Genomic DNA, 21,625 nt, shown 5'->3' with positions numbered 1-21,625 from the left:
TATATATATATATATATATATATATATATATATATATACTGTATATATGTATGTATGTATGTATGTATGTATGTGTGTGTGTATGTATATATATATATATATATATATATATATATATATATATATATATATATATATATATATATATATATATATATATATATATATATATATATATATATATATATATATATATATATATATATATATATATATATATATATATATATATATAAATGTAGGTGTTAGAAAAGATGATGTCATTGGTAAACACACAGCATGGCAAGAGTAAGAGAGAAACAGTAAAGGCATCACCATTTGAAGACAATACAGGGGGGAAGGGGGGGTGTTATAAGGTGATACCTGATGCCACGTGGAAAACAAAATGTTCTTTCTGGAAGGTTATCTGTGAGACCCTGATCCAACTTTAATACACACAGTCTCAGCTGGCGACGGGTGTACAGTATCTCGATATAAACTTTCCTTATTATTACTGGCAGGGCATGAGGTGACACTGACACTTGTGAGCAGATATACACAAGTTGTTCTATATTATGTGGTTGAAAGAAGGAACAATTCTATTTATGCATGAAAAAAAAAAAAATAAAACATAGTACAATGAGGAGCAGTAATGAGTGTCTTTTTAACAGCATCACAAAGAATCTTGTGATTACTTATGAATGGCTACTACTTAGGCAATTAAGTCTCACTCACGCACGCACGCACGCACGCACGCACGCACGCACGCACGCACACACACACACACACACACACATATATATATTTATGTAATACTTGTAATTAGCTGCAGCTTTCACACACATAAAGATACAGTACATGGGTAATATTCCATATTTACATAAGAAGTGTAAAAAGACTAGGGCAACTTTCAGCTCTTTCTGTACCTTTGTGTAAAATTAATTATATTTTTTAATGTGGCAAATTCCAAATTAGTACCTTTCCCAAAAAAGAAAACCAAATTATATTATCACTGTAGCAACATAACATCCTTACTGGTGTTGTTTTATCATAATATGCATATGTATCACCACAAAATACTATTATTAACATGTTTATTTCCACTAAAAATACTTCCATAAAAATCAAATTTGTTTACAGAAACTGAAATTTTTTCTTTTTAATTTGTAATTTCACATCAGTTTTCTAGGAGTTTACTTATAGAGCAGTTACTTTTGATTCAATTATCTCCACATCCATCTCTCCACAATGTTCACAATTTAAGCTTTCTTTATTTTGTAACACACACTTATATCTAAGACTCTGTGAACATATATGGACATCTACATTTTCTCTGGGTTACTGTCTCTGCTGTGTTGACGCTGAAGTCCACTGTTGCCCACACCACCGCTGCTGTGAGTGCTAGTAACCACAATGCCGCCTGTAGAGGCAGTGCGCTCCTTTAACGAAGAGATTGAAGTGAGAGTCTTTTGGAACCAAGTACTTTTTGTAGCCTGTAACTCTGTCATGGCTGTATTCAACTGATGTGTCAGATCCTGCAAGGAAAGTTTTGTTCTGAGTTTTGGTAAAATAGAGGAAGAACAACAAAAGATTCCAGGAAAAATATTACAACTTACAGTAAAACCTCGATAAATCAGATTTCAATATATCAGAATTTGCTTTTTTGGGACTCTGAGGTGTTCTGGTCACCAGAAATACTAAAAGAAAAAAATCATGTTCTAAGAAATGGGAAGATTAAGAAAACAAAATTCTCATGAAATGGAACAAACTTACTGAATTCAGTCAGTTCTGCTACAACGCGATAGTTTTGTTCTTGTAAAACCTCGCGTTGTGGAAATTCGTGCAATAGAAATAACAGGGCTTGTGGAGAAAATAGGGTTAGGTGCAGATTACTCGAAATCGAAAAAAAATTTAGTAGTTACCGTATATCTCGGCCTATAAGGCGTCGGGGTGCATAAGACGGCCCCCCCAAATTTCCATTTAAAAAGTAGTTTTTGAGCTCTATTCGCTGTATAAGACCAGTACCCCAAATGTGACACTTACCCACTGACTCAGTAGTCCTCTACCAACCATCCTTGGTTTTTTAAAATAAGGCCAATTCACTTCAAGTAATGTCATCAAATGTTACCCGCTGGTGTAGTGTAAACACTAGTGACGTCACTGAAGCGTCTGCTATTTACCGGTAACTGGAACTAATGTCGGTGTCGAGTAAAATTTTTCCATTTACTTGAAATGGATTTACCGATTTATTTGTTTATTTATAATATACTGTAACATATTAAACACACTGCAAGTATTTTCTTTAATTTATATGCTTGCTTCACACGAGACGATCGGTGGTGGGAGTGTTACCTCGTCTCGGTGGTGGGACTGTGTTCCCACTGTTTACCGTACTTTTTTTTAGTAAGTTCTTTTTTGTTATATTTTTTACTAAAAGTGTTATTTTATGTGGATAAAAATGTTACAATGGACTTAAAACTATAAAAAATCATCTAAGCATGCTTGAAAACATACATATCGACACCAAGATCACCCAGATTGACCAACTACATCAATTTCTATAAGAAAAATCAACTTTTGAAGGTCAATATGGCGGTCACCTTGAAAAATGGTCGCCATCTTGAATTTTTAAATGGCCAATCAGGCAGACTTGACTAGTAACCATTAGAGAATTACCATGCCAAATTTGGTGCTTGTACCACCATTTTCATGATTCTCTTGAAAAATTGCATTTAGCTGCCCCACTAATGTCACCACTCCCATCTCAACATGACACTCGTATACTGAAATATTGTATTTCATACTACATATGACTTTACAAAAAGAAATGTCCACGTCTGGTTAAATAACTCTTGTAGATATAATACCAGTTGAATAAACGAAACTAAAAAACTGGAGATTGTAATTACAGTGAAGCCTTGACAACTCCATTATGAAGTTAGGGATTAGATGACGCCAAATACAATCACCTTAATGCACTTTAAGAGAGAGGAGTCACCGTGCCAGGGCTTAATATTATCCTGGACCCTAGAGGTTGATGACGTATTCAGTGTCGGGCAGAAATACATCGATGTACACAGCACATGATCCCAATCAACTCCAGTATAGGTGTTAATAATGTAGAGGTGACCAGGTGTGTTGCACGTTGGTAGTGTTGGATGGTGATGCAGGAAAGAGGTAGTGTGTTGAGGGTGGTGTGTGGTTATGACTCACTCCCACAACCCCCCCCACACCACTCACACATCCTCACAACTGTACCACAAAGCCCCCACACTACTCATACAGCATCCTCACAACACTACCACAACCCCCCCACACCACTCACACATCCTCACAACTGTACCACAAAGCCCCCACACTACTCATACAGCAGCCTCACAACACTACCACAACCCCCCCACACCACTCACACATCCTCACAACTGTACCACAAAGCCCCCACACTACTCATACAGCATCCTCACAACACTACCACAACCCCCCCACACCACTCACACATCCTCACAACACTACCACAACCCCCCCACACCACTCACACATCCTCACAACTGTACCACAAAGCCCCCACACTACTCATACCGCATCCTCCTAACACTACCACTGCACAACCCCCTACTCACCGGCACAACCCCCACACCACTCACACATCCTCACAACTGAACCACAAAGCCCCCACACTACTCATACCGCATCCTCCTAACACTACCACTGCACAACCCCCCCACACCACTCACACATCCTCACAACTGAACCACAAAGTCCCCACACTACTCATACCGCATCCTCCTAACACTACCACTGCACAACCCCCCCACACCACTCACACATCCTCACAACTGAACCACAACCCCCCCACACCACTCACACATCCTCACAACTGAACCACAAAGCCCCCACACTACTCATACAGCATCCTCATAACACTACCACAACCCCCCCTACACCACTCACACATCCTCACACTACCACAACCTCCCACACCACTTACACATCCTCACAACTGTACCACAAAGCCCCCACACTACTCTTACAGCATCCTCACAACACTACCACAACCCCCCACACCACATACACATCCTCACAACACTACCACAACCCCCCACACCACTCACACATCCTCACAACACTACCATAATAAAATTAATTATTTCTAGTGTGGTCGACTTCCTACACAAAGACAGGCTATAAATAGCTGTCTTATCTCAACCTCCTTCCTTCCCCCTACATCCCTCTGTTCTCAGAGAGGTCTTGGTAAATAACTTTTGTTTGTTTATTTTCATTGTTTGTCTAATTTATCATGTTGTATCAAAGTAATATTACTAAAAGTTTTAGGCAGCTACCAAATGGGGAGATTCTACTGCCTGGGAAGATATTGGAAGCACAATGTACAGTATTGTCTAATGGTAGACCCTACTTCCATATGGCATCACGACAATTGTGACCAAGTCTTAGGTTGCTGATTTATCTTTCTGTCTCATTTACACACAATTGCAGAGTTTCAATTGTTTCTCTTCCTTTGACAACACAACATACATACAATATAATGTTTCTCACCTTTGATCTTTTTTCCATTTATTTATTGTTGGTTATTTAAAATAATGCCAATTCACTTCAAGTATTGGCATCAAATTATACCGGCTGGTGTACACTAGTGACTCACTTAAGCGGCAGTTATTTAATTGGAACTAATGTTGGTGTGAGTAAAATATTTCCATTTACTTAAAATAGATTTGCCGATTTATTTGTTTATTTATTTATTTATAATATACTGTAATACATTAAACACACTGCAAGTATTTTCTTTAATTTATATACTTGTTTCGCGAAAAAGGGAGGCTAGCATTATAACTGGTAGGTGATCATTAAGGACCAAACTCCGAATCCATGACTCCATGAAGTGACTTCTGTTCATCATTTATATCCTAAATTTACCACTGTCGGTAGTTTCAAGAATTAACGCAGTCATTTACTGAATATTCTTTGTAAAAAAATTAATTTTAAATTAATTATTTATAGGAGATAAGTATTATGATCAGTAAATATACAGATATGCATTACTGACCACCTCCGAACACAAGGACGGCTAAAAATAGCTACAGGCGGTCACAGTCAAGGTCACTTTCCCTGGTAGGACTTTGTGAGTGGTTTACCATGTTTCCATCACCACTCTTGACACGCAATATTTAAGAGGTAAGAATTTTATACTTGGTGATTAAGACGACCCCCTAACTTTGGGCAGATTTTTTTAATGTTCAAATTCCGTCTTATAAGCCGAGATATACGTAGCCTAACACAAAGGATAGCACAGTCTAAATAAATGTTACATTCATATCTAATAATGAAATCATACAGTAAATGTAACGCTTTACCTTGAAAAAATATGAATATAACTTGATGGGGGAGAAGGGTGATTATGAGGTTGATAACATCAAGCTTCTCTTCAAGTGTTATAGCCTTTCTTTTACGATCACCACCGGGATTGCGATCACCAGAACGCTTCTTGGAGATATACTTCTTTTCCATATTCACAGTTAACACCACAAAATTAGAGAAATAGTAAGCAAAAATCACTGAGGATGCTTCAAAACAACCCACGTGTTTCAACTGATCGTGTGATGGAAACAGAGAGCGCGGGTGTCAAACGCTATTAGTCCGCACTGCGAGACATTATTTTTATTTATTTTTTTCATACAGTATTTATGGGAACAGCTAAATTTGCAAAAAAGAGGATGAAATTTTTAGGGTCCTTATCAAATAACACTTCACAAACAAAACACATGAATCAATTGAACATGTGATGTCGAACGTGAACTGTAAACACTGCATAACCCCACGCCAAGCGACAGTACACTTAAAACGTTCGAGTGGAATCGCGTTACAGCCAAAACGCGTTCGCGTTTTACAAATATCGTTCTTCTATTCATCAATCGTGTTATAGCCAATTCACGTTGACAAAACACGCATTGTAGTAGAAATGACTGTACTGAACAGTGGTCTAATCAGATTTGCTATAGACCTACTGAGAACTAAGACACTTGAGTATGTAAACAGGCTGGGGCTGATCAGGTGTTGCCACATTAGTCAGGTTTATTTATTTATTGATTCAGTATTATATTCTCATATGATTAGCGTCTTATGGTTTATGGTTCATCATGATTAATATAACATCTTCAGTAATAGAGAAAAATACAATACTGTATGTAATTCGTAATGTGACTTGAAAATAAAAGGATAAGCTGTATCAGAAGGTTATTTACTCAAAATACATTCATGTGAGAGCTATCAGCAGACCATCTTACAACAGGGGTCACTATAACACACTGTACTTGTATAGTATTTGATATGAAGATTCTTCCTAAAAACGTTATTTACTACCTTTGAATGCAATATGATGGCTTTATTTGGCTACTTGTACACTTAGACAAATGATTAATGAATCAGGGTTGCAATACGTCCGTATTTTCCCGGACATGTCCTCCATTTAGGTCTCGAAAGCTTCATCCGGAAGTAATTTTTAAAATTCTTCAAAAGTTCAGAATTTCATCTTCCATCATTTTCTCCACGAAAAAAACATGAAACTGTAATAACGAGAGACAGAGAGAGACAGAGAGAGGGGAGGTGGAAACCATAGAGATCTCGTTCAGTTTTCTTCAGCTGATAAGTCACGTGCACGCCTGTACGGTGTTGTCAACTTAGCTGCTAGCAGTTTTTGGGCTATCATGTAGTGCCATGTACTGCTTTTCTTTGTTCTTCAGCCACGTGCTTTATAATATATATTTTTTGTATTTAGTGCTATTACAGCCATAAATGAAATGTTGAAAGTACAGTGAGTTCTGCTATAACGCGTGTTTTGATAACGCGAATTTGCTCTAACGCGATTTATGAATTCGGAACAATATTTGTATAACGCGATCGCTTGTTTGCTATAACGCGATTTTTGCTAACTATTTCTCCAATTTTGTGGTATTAACTGTGAATATGGTAAAGAAGAATATCTCCAAAAAGCATTCTGATGATAGAATTCCCGGTGATTATCGTAAAAGAAAGGATATAACACTTGAAGAGAAGCTTGATGTTATCAACCTCAAAATCACCCTTCTCCCCCATCAAGTTACATTCATATTTTTTCAAGGTAAAGTGTTAAATTTACTGTATGATTTCATTATTAGATATGAATGTAACATTTATTTAGACTGTGCTATCCTTTGTGTTAGGCTAACTACTAAATTTTTTCGATTTCGAGTAATCTGCACCTAACCCTATTTTCTCCATAAGCCCTGTTATTTCTATTACGCGATTTTCTATAACACGATATTTTACAAGAACACAATTATCGCGTTATAGCAGAACTACCTGTATACCATTTTTTTCTTATGGCTTTTTTTACACTGTACAATACCCAGGTCACAATGAATGTAAACTCTGATCATTAGTATACTCATTATTCCGTTGTTTTATTGTTACCGTTAATAAATGGTGGAAATAGAGGCCTTTTAATTCCCATATAAGATACTGTAACACAAGAACTCTCCTAATGCAAACTTTGGGCAAAAAAGAATAATGATGATAACAGCATAAAAATCACATATACTAACCTGGTTTTTACATTCAGACTCTACCAGTGCTAATTTGGTCTGGGCCAGCTCCAACTCCAGCTCACGGACCTGCTGGTTAAGCTTGGTTGCAACAGGAGATTCATCAATTCCCAGCTCTCCTGGTGGTCCCGTGACAGGTGACAGAATACCACTACACTTCTCACACGAAGATACTTTAGCCTAAAGAAAAAAAATTAAAAGAATTACAAGCACTAATATATATATATATATATATATATATATATATATATATATATATATATATATATATATATATATATATATATATATATATATATATATATATATATATATATATATATAAAATCATAACACCTACAGTGATTTACTTGCATATATATATATATATATATATATATATATATATATATATATATATATATATATATATATATATATATATATATATATATACATATATATATACATATATATATATATATATATATATATATATATATATATATATATATATATATATATATATATATATATATATATATATATATATATATATATATATATATGCGCATACTTGGCACACACACACACATATCAAGAAGCGCTCAACACACTGGCCTTTGGACTCTCACTGACCATCATCACGACCTCATCTGCAAATTTGGTAGAAGCTTCTGCACCATCCTTGACACGGCTCCTACCTACCTGATCCCTAGCCCGAGAATTGCTGTTCGACACCACAACCGCATCCAGCCCATACATGCACGAACTGATCGCTATAAGAACAGCCCAGTCCCAACCATTGTAAAAATTATCAATAACTTGTAACAAACCAGTGTATTCACTCCCAGTAAATACTACTTCTTGCACTGTCACTATGTTGAAATGCCCTGTAGTCTGAGCTTTTCCTTATCTAGTTATTATATATCTTATTTATATCACTTATGTTATTTGTATATTAATTGTAATTCGAAACCCATTCCCCAATTATGTAACTGTATATTTTCTGCTGCCAAGTTCTTTCAATAAACCGTTAACTATTATTATTATTATTATTATTATTATTATTATTATTACACACACACACACACACATATATATATATATATATATATATATATATATATATATATATATATATATATATATATATATATATATATATATATATATATATATATATATATATACATACATACATACATACATACATACATACATACATACATACATACATACATACATACATACATATATATATATACATATATATATATATATATATATATATATATATATATATATATATATATATATATATATATATATATACACCTAGACCCCGACTTACGGCGGGGTTAGGGACCCAAATCCAGGTCGTAAGTCCGACATAGATAAAAAAAAAATAAAAATAAAAAATTTTTTAATAAAAAATCTACAATGAAATACAGTACAGTAAAAGTAATGAATAATGATGAATGGATACAGTACAGTGAAAGTAATAAATAATAAGGAATGGATACAGTGTGACTGAGCACTTAACCTTTAATGTAGTCAGCTGAATGCACATGGGGCCCCCATAATTTTCTAATTATACATGGAGACTACATTAACTGGAAACGTTTCGGTATAGAAAATGCGTGTGTCATTTGAAAAAAAAAAAGGTCCCTGCGGCGGTCGTAAGTCCACGTAGTCGTAAGTCGGGGTCTAGGTATGTATATATATATATATATATATATATATATATATATATATATATATATATATATATATATATATATATATATATATATATATATATATATAAATTCACAAATATTCAAGAGCACAACTTTCGTGATATTTACTCCACTGGAAATGAATGTAAACATAGAACCAATTACTGTATTGGCGGACTAGCTGATAGCTGATGCACACAACAAAGAGTGTTTCTCGTAAGGCTTTTGTTAATCAAAGCTTTGTTCGTTAATGGCATTGAAAATCCTTATAGGAGCTAATTCGGTAACTGAAATTTCGTTAATTGAGGTACCACTGTATTTGGTTGGGAGCCTGAACAAATACACAATCAGTACATATTTTCTCTCATTTGTTGTCATTCACAGCCATAAACAGTAACTTCTGCTATGATACTCCCCTTCCCAGTTGCTTCACACAAGCCAGCATCACCCATCAAAAGCATATCTTTCCCTACGTACAGTAACACTGATGCTGTGCTCTTGATCAATACGTGCACATGGTTGCTTCGGGGACATCTATTCCCTTCACTTGTAAACGCATCCATCACCCTGTCCTTCCAACTCCATCTTGTTTCTTCCTCTCCCTCCTGCCTTCCACCTTTGACTTACACACTCTATTTCCCTCCTAATAAGTCAAAACAATCTGAGCACACTTCATCTGCCCTCTGCCCAACACTTCTGAAATCTGAGAAAATGCATCCCCTCTCACCCAATGATCCTCAAGTGTTTACATACTATATACTGCCATGTGCCCAGGGAATTTTGTCTGAAAATGTGCCCATTACTTCCCGGTTCCATTCATCATTCACTGTTCCATGTACTGAAAGGTTCCATTCATCATTCACTGTTCCATGTACTGAAAGGTTCCATTCATCATTCACTGTTCCATGTACTGAAAGGTTCCATTCATCATTCACTGTTCCATGTACTGAAACATTTACCATTAGTTAGCACCTTTTCCTTGTTGATACAGAGCCTATTATATGCATTTATCATGTACACCTATCAAACAGAACCTATAATATACACCTATTATACACAGCCTATATACTCCTATCAAACAGAGCCTATAATATACACCTATTATACACAGCCTATATACTCCTATCATACAGAGCCTATAATATACACCTATCATACAAAGCCTATAATATACACTTATCACACAGATCCTATAACATATACCTACGTATCATCCAATCCATTTGTGACTTTTCCTCCTTCCATCTTTAACATTCTAATAACATTATATAAATGAACAAGAAAATGACAAAAGCCTTTGGGTTAGACTGACCTTATACATATTAATAGTCTGAGTATTGGCAGCCTGTTCTTTGTCTAATCTCTCGGAGAGCTGGGAGCAGATCTTCTTATAGTCAGCGATGATGGCCCCGTTTCTGTGAGCTTCTACATCGCCCTTCTCCACTTCACGCTTCAAGAGCTCCTTCACCTGTTTGACGAGATCTCATAAATCATGAGCGATGAAACATGAAAGTAACTGAAATTATTTTAATGTTTGCTATTTAAGTTTGGTTGGATTAGGTTTGGTTGGATTAGGTTTGGTTAGGTTAGGTTTGGTTAAAAATTAGGTTGGTGTATATAGTACATACATACATGTCACAATTAAGCACAAATTTTAACCTCTTCTCTTACAACATACTGTACAGTACTGGACATACCTGGTTGGCTTCTAGGAGGAGCCGCTTCTTCTCATCCTCAGCATCACACAACATGGAGTTCAAGCTTTTTACTTCCTTGTTTAGACTATCACATTTATCTTCAAGCTGTAAAAATTACCAATGTGGTTAAAGAAAAAAGGTCTTGCTGGAAGAAATGGAAAGCCTTTTCTAACACAAAAACAGTTCTGCAGTTGACAACACAAGTCAAGTGAATATAACCTATTACTTATTTAGGTATGGCACCCAGTGGCAAATCCTGACCTAAGATCTTGAGCATGCTATCTATTTTTTAGAGAGGGGAGGGGGGTGGTTGCTGTACCTAGGTGGTTTAACATTAAATACTATTTTGAGATAATATGATAATAAAAGCTTTCAAGTAGGACTGTGCATGTCACTGTCACTGACGCGTTGTTGTTCATCAAGCTGATGATCAATTCTCGTTCTTCCGAAACTATTAAGCTCTGAGCAGTGAGCATGCGCCGCATGGCTAGCATGCTCAGAGGATTCGCCACTGATGGCACCTAACATGTCTGCTGTAACATAAGTCACCTGTCCTTTAAGAGATTATCAAATTATTCTTTCCTGACTATAAATACAGATGCCACCCTTTCCCGCCACAGACACCAACTGCTCCGAGAAGCCTCAGTCCACACGTGCCTACCGTACTGTGAACGCTACTGTGATTACCTCTTCTGTTTGTCCTCCCACGTGCAGTCCACATGCCTCCTGGACATAAACCAGCCTCATCAAAGGCAAATATTACTAGCAATGACTCTAAAGTGACCAATAGATCAAGAATAGTAATGACCTTAACGGAAAAAACAGTTTTATTGGACAAGCTCAGAGGTGGTATGAGCTATGGCTTTAGATGTGGTGAAGACCGACAATTCATTTGCGTCTTTTGTCAGAATACAAGTCTTCAAGTGGAGGAATGTGGGTGGAAGAGGACTGACTGGCTGGCTGGCTGGCGTGACTGCATGAGGGCGGGCAGACGCCGGGACAGCAGGGAGAGGCTGGCAATGCGGGTGTTGCCGACCTCAGCAAAATATAATTCTTTTTATTTACTTGTAAATAATTTTTTTTTTGTAAATACTGTAACTGTGTTTACGTTTTTCCATTATTATGGAAAACACGTGATTATTGTACAAACATTGACAGATTCTGGAGGTAGCAATGACAAATGAAAAGTAAACATGAAAAGTAATGAAACAAGTGGGTATTAAACCTTATCCATGCTGTGCCTCATGTTTATCTTGCTGGTAACAAGCTCATGGGCCAGGTCATCATTTTCACGTTCAAGCCGCATGTTGTCATCGAGGAGTCGACGATTTTCACGTTCCAGGCGTATCACAGGGTCCTCCTGCATGGCCTCTTGTTCTGCATAAAAAAACATATTTTTCTTAAAGACATAAGTAACCTAGGCTTGGTATCCTCTCCTAAATGAAGAAGACTTATGTGATGATAAACAGTACTGAATTATTCAATAAGTTTGTTGCTATGCTCTCCTTATCCACTGGTGAAATAATGTCTAAGATATTTTCACCTTCTATACAAGAATAATACTTTATGGTACATATACCACAACCCACAGAGGGGACGTAGAACAAAATTATGTGACATTTTATATACAGATAACATGAATAGAACTTCCATATATGAAGAGTTTACTGCATTTCCCTTCACACTTACATTACAGCACCAACTTTATAATACTAAATATAATATAGGAATTATTGTACCTACAGGTATCCCCCTATTTATGATGGGGTTACATTCCTGAAAAACCCATTGCAGGTCGAAATATCATAAATTAGGATCATTACAACATGAGGTTCAATGGGATACATTCCCACCCAGTCCAACACCCACATGTATCACTGAATAAAAAAATATTCCTACACTAATAATATACCTACAACACAATTACACTATACAACACTCACCACACCATTAAGAACATGCCTGGTCATCATCACATCACATGTTCCCACAGCCTGTGGGGAGTCTGGGGAGGCTTTACAATGTTAAGCTTTACCTCCAGAGACACGGTTTTCCTTGGTGCCTTGGCCTTCTCTGACATTTTTAAAGTTACACTGCTTACTTCACAGTAACAGAAATCGAGCAAAAGCACTTGTCAAAAACAGAGCAAACGATGATAACGTTATTGTGGCCGACACTGCTCACATTGTGTTCACAACAACAACAAAGACAAAAAAGCACTTTACAGTCACAAAAACATAGCAAAAATAACTTGTCACTAAAACAGAGTACAACATGAACATTAGTGATGTCCTCTCACTGTAAGGTAAAAAACCCTCCAATGATAAATAACAACATCGATACTGACCGATAATCGTCAACCTACACGATCATGGCCATGAGCAATCACCATGGAACAAAGCTTGGTACTGTAGTGCACCGGGTGGCTGCGTGGCAGAGCTCAGGTAGACCGCAGCTGACAAGTGAACCGAGAGTTGACCATCATTCATGAGGATTGTTTTCACCGTAAATAGGATGGTGGTCTTAATACATCGCCATCGTTAAAGTGGAATATTGTAGATAGGGAGATCAAAGATCATCGTAGATTGGGGGATACTTGTATTGCAATAATGCATGAAAACTCATACACTGAATAATATATAGGGAAATCTTACAAAGTCAAAAGACATTACAATCTGAAACCAACATAGACACTGGCAGAACAATAACACACTACTAAAATCGCAATAATACAAACAAGATACATGAGGTCATCATATGGAGCCAGGACAGGATTTGGGATAATGTACACCTAAATCAACACAATATTTATACAGATGTATCTATATAAACCATCTAAATTTAAAATCTTAATACAGTTCTGTCTTACTCTTTGTTCTCCATCTCATCGTGGACACAACAGAACTGTCACACTCTCCATGTAAACAGAGTGAGGCACAGACTTTGGTCATGGGAGTTGTGGACTTATCATTGCTGCATTATCTGTGGCAGCTCAGTTGCCACACTTAACAATACAGTATTTTGCATGTCTTAGTTTTGTGCTATAAATTACTCTGTATACATTATATAACTTAAGAGTTAACTCTGTGGACAAGTAACAAATTCTCACAATAATGTTTATCTTCTAAATATCAATGATACTTGAGAATAAAATAAAAGTACATAATATCACTTGTGGTAACTTGTATGTTGACTCTCCTTAGCAGGTAGTGTGTGACCAGAGTATACATATTACATATGGCACATACTACTGCCTTGTGGTGAAGTAAACAAACATAGGAATGACATGGATGCCACATACCTCAGGTGGTGGTATATACACACATTGATTTTAATTCTGATAATGTCAGTATCAAGTGATTATCCAAGAAAAAAAAATGGTTTTATGTTGCATATGAATGAATGAAATTATGAAATATTATTTTCATTGGTACATACATGTATATTAACACTGTAGCTGTATTACAAAGATCATTATGTCAATCAATGTACAGATCAGGAGAGAATGACAGAAGGACAGGCAGAGTCATACCATCATGTGTTTCACCTCATATGGGTGTATAAAAACCTTTGCCCATACTGCCTGCTACATGTCAACAGTCCAATGTAATCAGATAATCTAAGGATGCATATAAAGAAGCCTATGAACTCTAAACTAAATAATGAGAGACAGGTGTAAATCACCATGTTATAAATACTTAAAAAATTGATGGAAATGAAATGGAGAAGAATGTAAGCAGAAAAGGAAAAAGAGAGGAAAGATGATGGGGAACTAAAGCACAGACTAAAGAACGATGAAGAAAACCAGAAAAAAGATAGACAGGGGTCCAAGAAAAGGGTTACTGTATCTTCAACAAGCTTCAGTACTGTACCTTTGAGGGCCAGATATTCTTTCTCATACTTCTTTAACTTCTTAACCTTGAGAGAAGTAGCTATCTTGAATAACTGTCTGGCAACATCTTCATTCCGATATTTCTTGGGTAAGGAAACTCGAAAATACTTGAGAATTCCTTCGAAGTCTGAGGACAGGAGCTCCTTCTTCGACATCTGTGTTGAGAAATGAGTAATAGCCTGAGACATAATGAGGTGACAAAACTAAGGACAACTATCCAACACTTATCATGGGCACAGTACCAAGGCAGCCAATACAGTACACAAGTTGGCAAATTTAGTTTGGGCTCCAACCAGACAAAAGTTACTCGTATAATCTGCCGGGAGAAGACATTTGGACACCCAGTAACCTGACCACACACAGAAACACCTAGGTGGACTGACACACCTTTACCATAATACATCTACTCTTTCACAATATACAGTGAATATAATCCTTCATTAACTAATTCCTACATTCACTCAAGTATATTAAACAGACTGTAACACCCAATAAACATACCATAACTTATTTAGAAAGATCCTCATTAATTTACCACCAACTATTTCATTCAAAAAGATGTTTAAAATAAAAAGATATTCATTACAAATAGAACAGCTATAGAAAAAATATAATAAATAAATCCAGCAGCAACCTTCTGAAGCTGATAATTACTTCACTACAGTTAAACCTTTGATATCTGAGCTATCTAGGTTGCTGTTGTTGAATTATTTTTCTGGCCGTCGAACACTTAGGTCATTATGGCCGTAGACTTGTTCAAGGTGTTGAATTTTGGCGTGGGAGATCACTCCCATCACTAAATTATTTTCTTCGTGGATTTCTAATACGATTGGGACGTCTGCCACTTGCCTGGCCTCAGCCCATTCAGAGAAGGTGACCATAAGGCCACCATTCACTGGTCTGCAGACGACCTTTGTAACCCCTTTGATCCCTGAGGAGTCAAAAAACTCCAGCTCCACATTGTCAAAAAGCTGACCAGTATAGCAGCCCTGGTTGGCTACCCCAAGACCCTACCAAAAGAAGTACGACTGGGATGGGAAACCATCCCAGCTAAACCATTGTTGCCAGACTGCCTGGCAAAACTGCCTGACACAGGACTGTACCTCGGGAGCAGTGAGAGGTATCTTTGCTCACTATCTAGTGATGAAGAAGATGATGGATATGTGAAGATGGCAAATGCTGTGAATAAAATTAAAATTTAAAAGAAAAAGTCAAATATATATTTATTATTCTTTGGTACAGTCACCCAAGAGAGTCCTGTTGCCTCTCCTGCTGCTCCACAAACCCAAAAATTCAGACTTATGAGCCTGAAACAGTAGAGATTGATGCATTATTTTGTCCATAAATGCTTTAGATTCACAAGTCTGAATCTTGGGGTTCTTAGTTCAGCAGCAGAGGTGACAGGATGTTTATGGGTGGCTGTACATCAACACAGAGTATAAATTAATTACCTGTAAACTTAAACATCTCACTTCTTCATCATTTATTTTCTTCAGTTTCATTTTAAAATTTTTCATTCTCTCACATCCAAACAGGATAGCTCCAAGTCTCTCTCTCATCTGTTACAGTCAGCAGTTGCTCAAAATATTCTCCACTTCTGCCTTACTTCCTTTTATACAATATTATATCCCCTCTTTCTCATTCTTAATCACTACTTCCTATTGCTTCTAGCTTTTCTCACATACTGTAATTCAGTTCCCTTTATAACACCTTCTTGTCTCAGTCAAACCTTTGACAATCTTTCTCCTAAACCTCCATCTATCTATCCATCTTTTTCCTTTCCTTTAACAACCCAGTACGGTACAGTATTCCTCCTTTCTTCAATATCTCCCAACTTGCAAGTGCCACTCAAACGTACTTCTCCTCTCCTTTGTTATACCCCACTAACCTCTCCTCCCATAATCCCATCATCTTGTTTTTCACTCTATTTCTCCATACACTCATAGTTTTACAATGTATCCATTTTTCTATGACCACTTTACTTCACTATCTCGTCATACATTTCAGCCACTCTTAATGGGATTCTAAGTTTGCAGTCAGCGGTCAGTGGTTTGATTTCCAGGTGCTCCCAGTTCACTCAGCTGTAAATGGGTACTTAAGCCTACAACTTGGGGAAGTGAAGGCGGTCATGAGTAGTACCGGCCCTGCTGCCTCCTTGTGTACGTAAGGGTTAGTGTACAGTGTGCTGTATCCACACTGTCCATAAACCTTAAGCCCTGGGTTAGGGTGCTGCTGGCAGTACCCCCCCCCCCCTCCCATGAGGATAAATCAAGAAAAAAAAAGAAAGAAAAAAAACGGCGAGAATAAGCGGACTTTCTGGAACGTCACCCTGGGCGCGCTGGTCGGACGTTCTGGAAAGTCACCCAGGGCCTAAGGGTTAATAGGCAGTCATGCCTACAGGACCCAATTTCCACTTTTTCATGACTGCAGGAACTGTGAGGGTCAGAACACATATTTTCATATCTATGGTCAAGTGGTTTGGGATGAGGAATGAGCTCATCTTAGGGTTTTAGTCTCGTGAATATGGACCTTCTCAATGGTACCCAGGACATGATCTACTGGTTGACTTACTACCAATCTCTGCTGGGTAGGTAGACAGATGTGAAGTACAGTACTTACCTGCAACAGAGCAAGTGCCACCTGGAAGACTGAGTCTATGCCGGTGAGCAAGAACAGATCAAGGTAGTGGAACACCATGAACAAGGGAAATTTGGCAGTGTAGAGTGTGAGGAACCACTGGCTGGCAAACATGTGGATCTCGACTCCCTGGTCCTGGAAGTGCAGCCACAACTCTGGCAGTTGTTCCTGTACACCACAAAGAAGAGGACCATCACTCATGATGAGCTACATTGTTTAACTTTAATCAGGATAACATATAATGGTACTTTTAATGACATATGCTAAAACTCTTAGAATGATAAGTTGTATTCTTCAGTAGGATAAGACATACTCTGGGTAAGATAAGCTATACTCTAGGTAAGATAAGGACTGTTATACTCTTAGTCAGATAAACTTTACTGTAAGTTATATTCCAAGAAATCCTGCTGTTTTTGTTTCTTAAGTTTCACATCTTTTTAAACAGACGTTCGAGGTGATATACACAAGAGTCAGAGACAAGTTTTAGAGGAAGACAAAACCAACTGCCCAACTTGTATGTTGATGGAATATTACATGAATATACGTACGGTACATTGTGATATTTTGCAGAGTACTGTACACCACATAATATGAAACATCTGCAAAAACAGATCGAAATTCTGCAGACAAGTGGACATAGTGTTGGTATTTATATTCTGAATTTACTTGCCCATATAAAGTACAGTATACAGTACTTACCTCCATTAACTTGGCAAGTTGGTAAAATCTCATGTGGAGTATTTCAAAGCCATCCTTGAACAAATCTCTTAAGCCATATTCAAACATTATCTTGACTAGTACACAGAATGTCTGTTCCTCTGGCATCTGAAATTTTTTTTATTTTTAATTATCTTAAAACTTATACTTGACACAGAGTGGAGGACACTTCAGAAACTTTGTTTTTTTGCAAGACTAGTGTTGTTAATAACAAATAATTCTTTCCCAGAATAATTAAATAAATGTTATATACATAGTATACTGTACACCTAATTACACTTGATGTACAGTGTATCTGCAGACATCACAAAAGTCTCTTACTACCTTCTGTTAGATCTAGAAAATAGGTCAAGGGAACACTGGATTAACCTCAATCCTTATTTATAGTTGCTGGAGTAACCCTGTAAGTATTAACCAAAGTTGAAAACAGAACCGGACTTTGTTCCTGAAGTAAAAGTATTGTTACATTCGCAAAATGTTACTCAGGTAGAAGTAAAAGTATCCAAAGTTTAATGTACACAAGTAAAGTAAAAAGTATCACATCTATAAAGTACTCAAGTACTGAAAGTAAAAAGTAACAACAAAATTATCAAATGTCTCAAGTATTAAAGTAAATTCACAGTAAATTATAAAAAACTAGTTAACTAAAGATAAAAATAAAGGACACAACATTACACATGTTTATTAGCAAATTTTTCTATTGTGATTAATCAATAACTGAATTTTAAAATTATGGTTGTCCAATCAGGATCTTTTAGGCCTAAATACAGAGTTGTAAAAAGTACCAGACTTTGTTACTTAAGTAAAAGTATTGTTACATTGGCAAAGTGTTACTCAAGTAGAAGTAAAAGCAACCAAAGTTCATTGTACAGTACTCAAGTTGAAGACCAAGCCCCTGAAGGAAAAGTGGGGAGAAGAGAGGGGATTTGATGGGGGAGGGGGGATAAGAGGGTAGGCTGGGTGAGGTTGATGGTCAAGGTGCTAATGGACACAAGAAGATCAAAGGGAAATCCGCTGTCATGGGCACTGCCACCTGACCTGACGTCACCTCACCTCACGAGACCTCTAGATATGTGACCACATGCTGTCTCCCTACACCCACACTGTACCCTTCAAGGCTCCACTCACACCATACCCACCACTCACACAATGCTTTTACTATGGTTATTAATTAGTTAATTAATTAATATATTATTAGTTTGCATGTAACGACTAACGATTTTTGTTTTTCAATTGTACTGTATTGGAGTAAAAGTATTAGAAACCATACTGTAAAAGTACTGTACTAAAAAAATTTGAGCACTTTTTAAAAGGTATATCCCCCAAAATATTACTTGAGTACAGTACTCAAATAAATTTATTTAGCTACTTTACAACTCTGGTATTAACTGATCTGACTCTTTACTACTAAGACAGAGACTGGAAGAAGTGTGTTGGTAACAAAGAAAAACGAAGATAAGATAAAATAAGAACACCCCCACCCACCCACCCACCCACCCACCCACCCACCCACCCACCCACCCACCCACACCCACCCACCCACCCACACACACACACACACACACACACACACACACACACACACACACACACACATCCGAACCGAAGGGTCAAGACGTACCTGGCGCTCCTCTCGGAGCAGCCAGGTCAACTGTTATGTTGGCCCATACCAACTCCCTCCCCTGAACCCTCCTCCCCACCGGAATATCAACATGTTCTCGCCAGAAGTTACTATTTCATTTAGGAAAGGAATGGAACCAGTGTTAAACAGAGGTGAACAGTGGTGAACAGTGCTTAAGTCAGTGAGAACAACTCAACAGTAACAGTGGTACCCAAGTTGACCTTCACACAGTGAGGTCCCAGGTACCCAGTGATAACGGCCCGTGAGACCCAACAACCAGCGATGTGTTAATCCGTCTACGATAGGAAGGCCTGGAACCACACCTCACTCATATAACACCATCTGTGAGGGAATTACTACACCACGTGAGGCCCCTCATAACACCATATGTGAAGGAGTTACTACACCACGTGAGGCCCCTCATAACACCATCTGTGAGGGAATTACTACACCACGTGAGGCCCCTCATAACACCATCTGTGAGGGAATTACTACACCACGTGAGGCCCCTCATAACACCATCTGTGAGGGAATTACTACACCACGTGAGCCCCTCATAACACCATCTGTGAGGGAATTACTACACGTGACCCCTTATAACACCATCTGTGAGGGAATTACGGGCCCTCATAACACCATCTGTGAGGGAATTACTACACCACGTGAGGCCCCTCATAACACCATCTGTGAGGGAATTACTACACCACGTGAGGCCCCTCATAACACCATCTGTGAGGGAACTACACCACTAGGCCCCTCATAACACCATCTGTGAGGGAACTACTACACCACGTGAGGTCCCTCCTAACACCATCTGGGAGGGAGTTACTACACTACGTTTTTGCTGTTCAACACCTACATTAATCTGTATGTTCACTGTATGTTCCTTTACCTTTCTCTAACGAAGGCTTTTGTTAAACCACCAATGTATGTAATAAGTCATTTATGTCCAATGTATATTTTCAGCCTTCGGGCTGCAGAACTTTTTCAATAAACCGTCAATTATTATTTATTATTATTATACACACACACACACACACACCACAACCGCATCCAGCCCATACGAGCATGTACTGATCGCTATAAGAACAGCCCAGTCCCAACCATTGTAAAAATTATCAACAACTTGTAATCAACCAGTATATTCACTCCCAGTCAATCTTACCTTTTTGCACTGTCACTATGTTGAAATGCCCTGTAGTACAACCTTCTCCCCATCTTGTTATTATATATCATATTTGTATCACTTATGCCAGTTCTATATTATTTGTCAATCAAGTGACCCATTCCCCAATTATGCAACTGTATATTTTCAGCCTTCTGGCTGCCATGCTCTTTCAATAAACCGTTAATTATTATTATTATTATTATTATTACACACACACACACACACTAATTACTTATAGTATTTACAATTTGATAACCTGGGATAATTTCATATTTTTTGTGCACAGAGTTGTCCTCAAACAATTCATGTTATTCTCACGCCCATGCCTCCCAAAAGAAAACTTTTTCTGTAGAAACAACTAAATATCAGTAAAAATAAAATAAAATACACACTAATATAAACTTAATACAGTACAAAATACAATTGAATAGTGTGAGCACAATCTCCATCTAATAGGTGTTTGTTAACTGACCACCTGCCATCACCACCACCACCCAGTCGCACAAGTTACAATATACAGGGGGTCCCCGGTTTATGAACAGGTTCCGTTCCTGAGGACGCTGGTTGAACACATGCTACGTGCATACAGTATTTACAGAACAATGTTTAAAATCCCACT

General features: G+C 37.4%; 1 protein-coding gene across 6 annotated transcripts in view; it reads right to left on the bottom strand.

The window, feature by feature from the left end:
• Positions 1 to 592: 592 nt before the first annotated feature.
• The window catches only part of LOC121871378 (rab GTPase-activating protein 1-like), a 75,328-nt gene continuing 54,295 nt past the window's right edge, over positions 593 to 21,625 (bottom strand). For all 6 annotated transcript variants that reach the window (XM_042373597.1, XM_042373599.1, XM_042373601.1 and 3 more), the window contains 8 exons: positions 18,200 to 18,325; positions 17,483 to 17,668; positions 14,844 to 15,018; positions 12,197 to 12,348; positions 10,972 to 11,076; positions 10,587 to 10,742; positions 7,575 to 7,754; positions 593 to 1,514 (listed from right to left, as the gene is read on the bottom strand). In XM_042373597.1, the coding sequence (XP_042229531.1) occupies positions 1,302 to 1,514; positions 7,575 to 7,754; positions 10,587 to 10,742; positions 10,972 to 11,076; positions 12,197 to 12,348; positions 14,844 to 15,018; positions 17,483 to 17,668; positions 18,200 to 18,325 (1,293 nt within the window). In that variant the 3' untranslated portion in view covers positions 593 to 1,301. The remainder of the gene's footprint in view (positions 1,515 to 7,574; positions 7,755 to 10,586; positions 10,743 to 10,971; positions 11,077 to 12,196; positions 12,349 to 14,843; positions 15,019 to 17,482; positions 17,669 to 18,199; positions 18,326 to 21,625) is intronic.

Source organism: Homarus americanus, unplaced genomic scaffold, assembly GCF_018991925.1.
Source record: "Homarus americanus isolate GMGI-L3 unplaced genomic scaffold, GMGI_Hamer_2.0 scaffold45698, whole genome shotgun sequence".
In the NCBI taxonomy this organism is placed as follows: Eukaryota; Metazoa; Arthropoda; class Malacostraca; order Decapoda; family Nephropidae; genus Homarus; species Homarus americanus.
The sequence above is the reverse complement of the archived record's forward strand: the minus strand, read 5'-3'. Positions and strand labels throughout refer to the sequence as shown.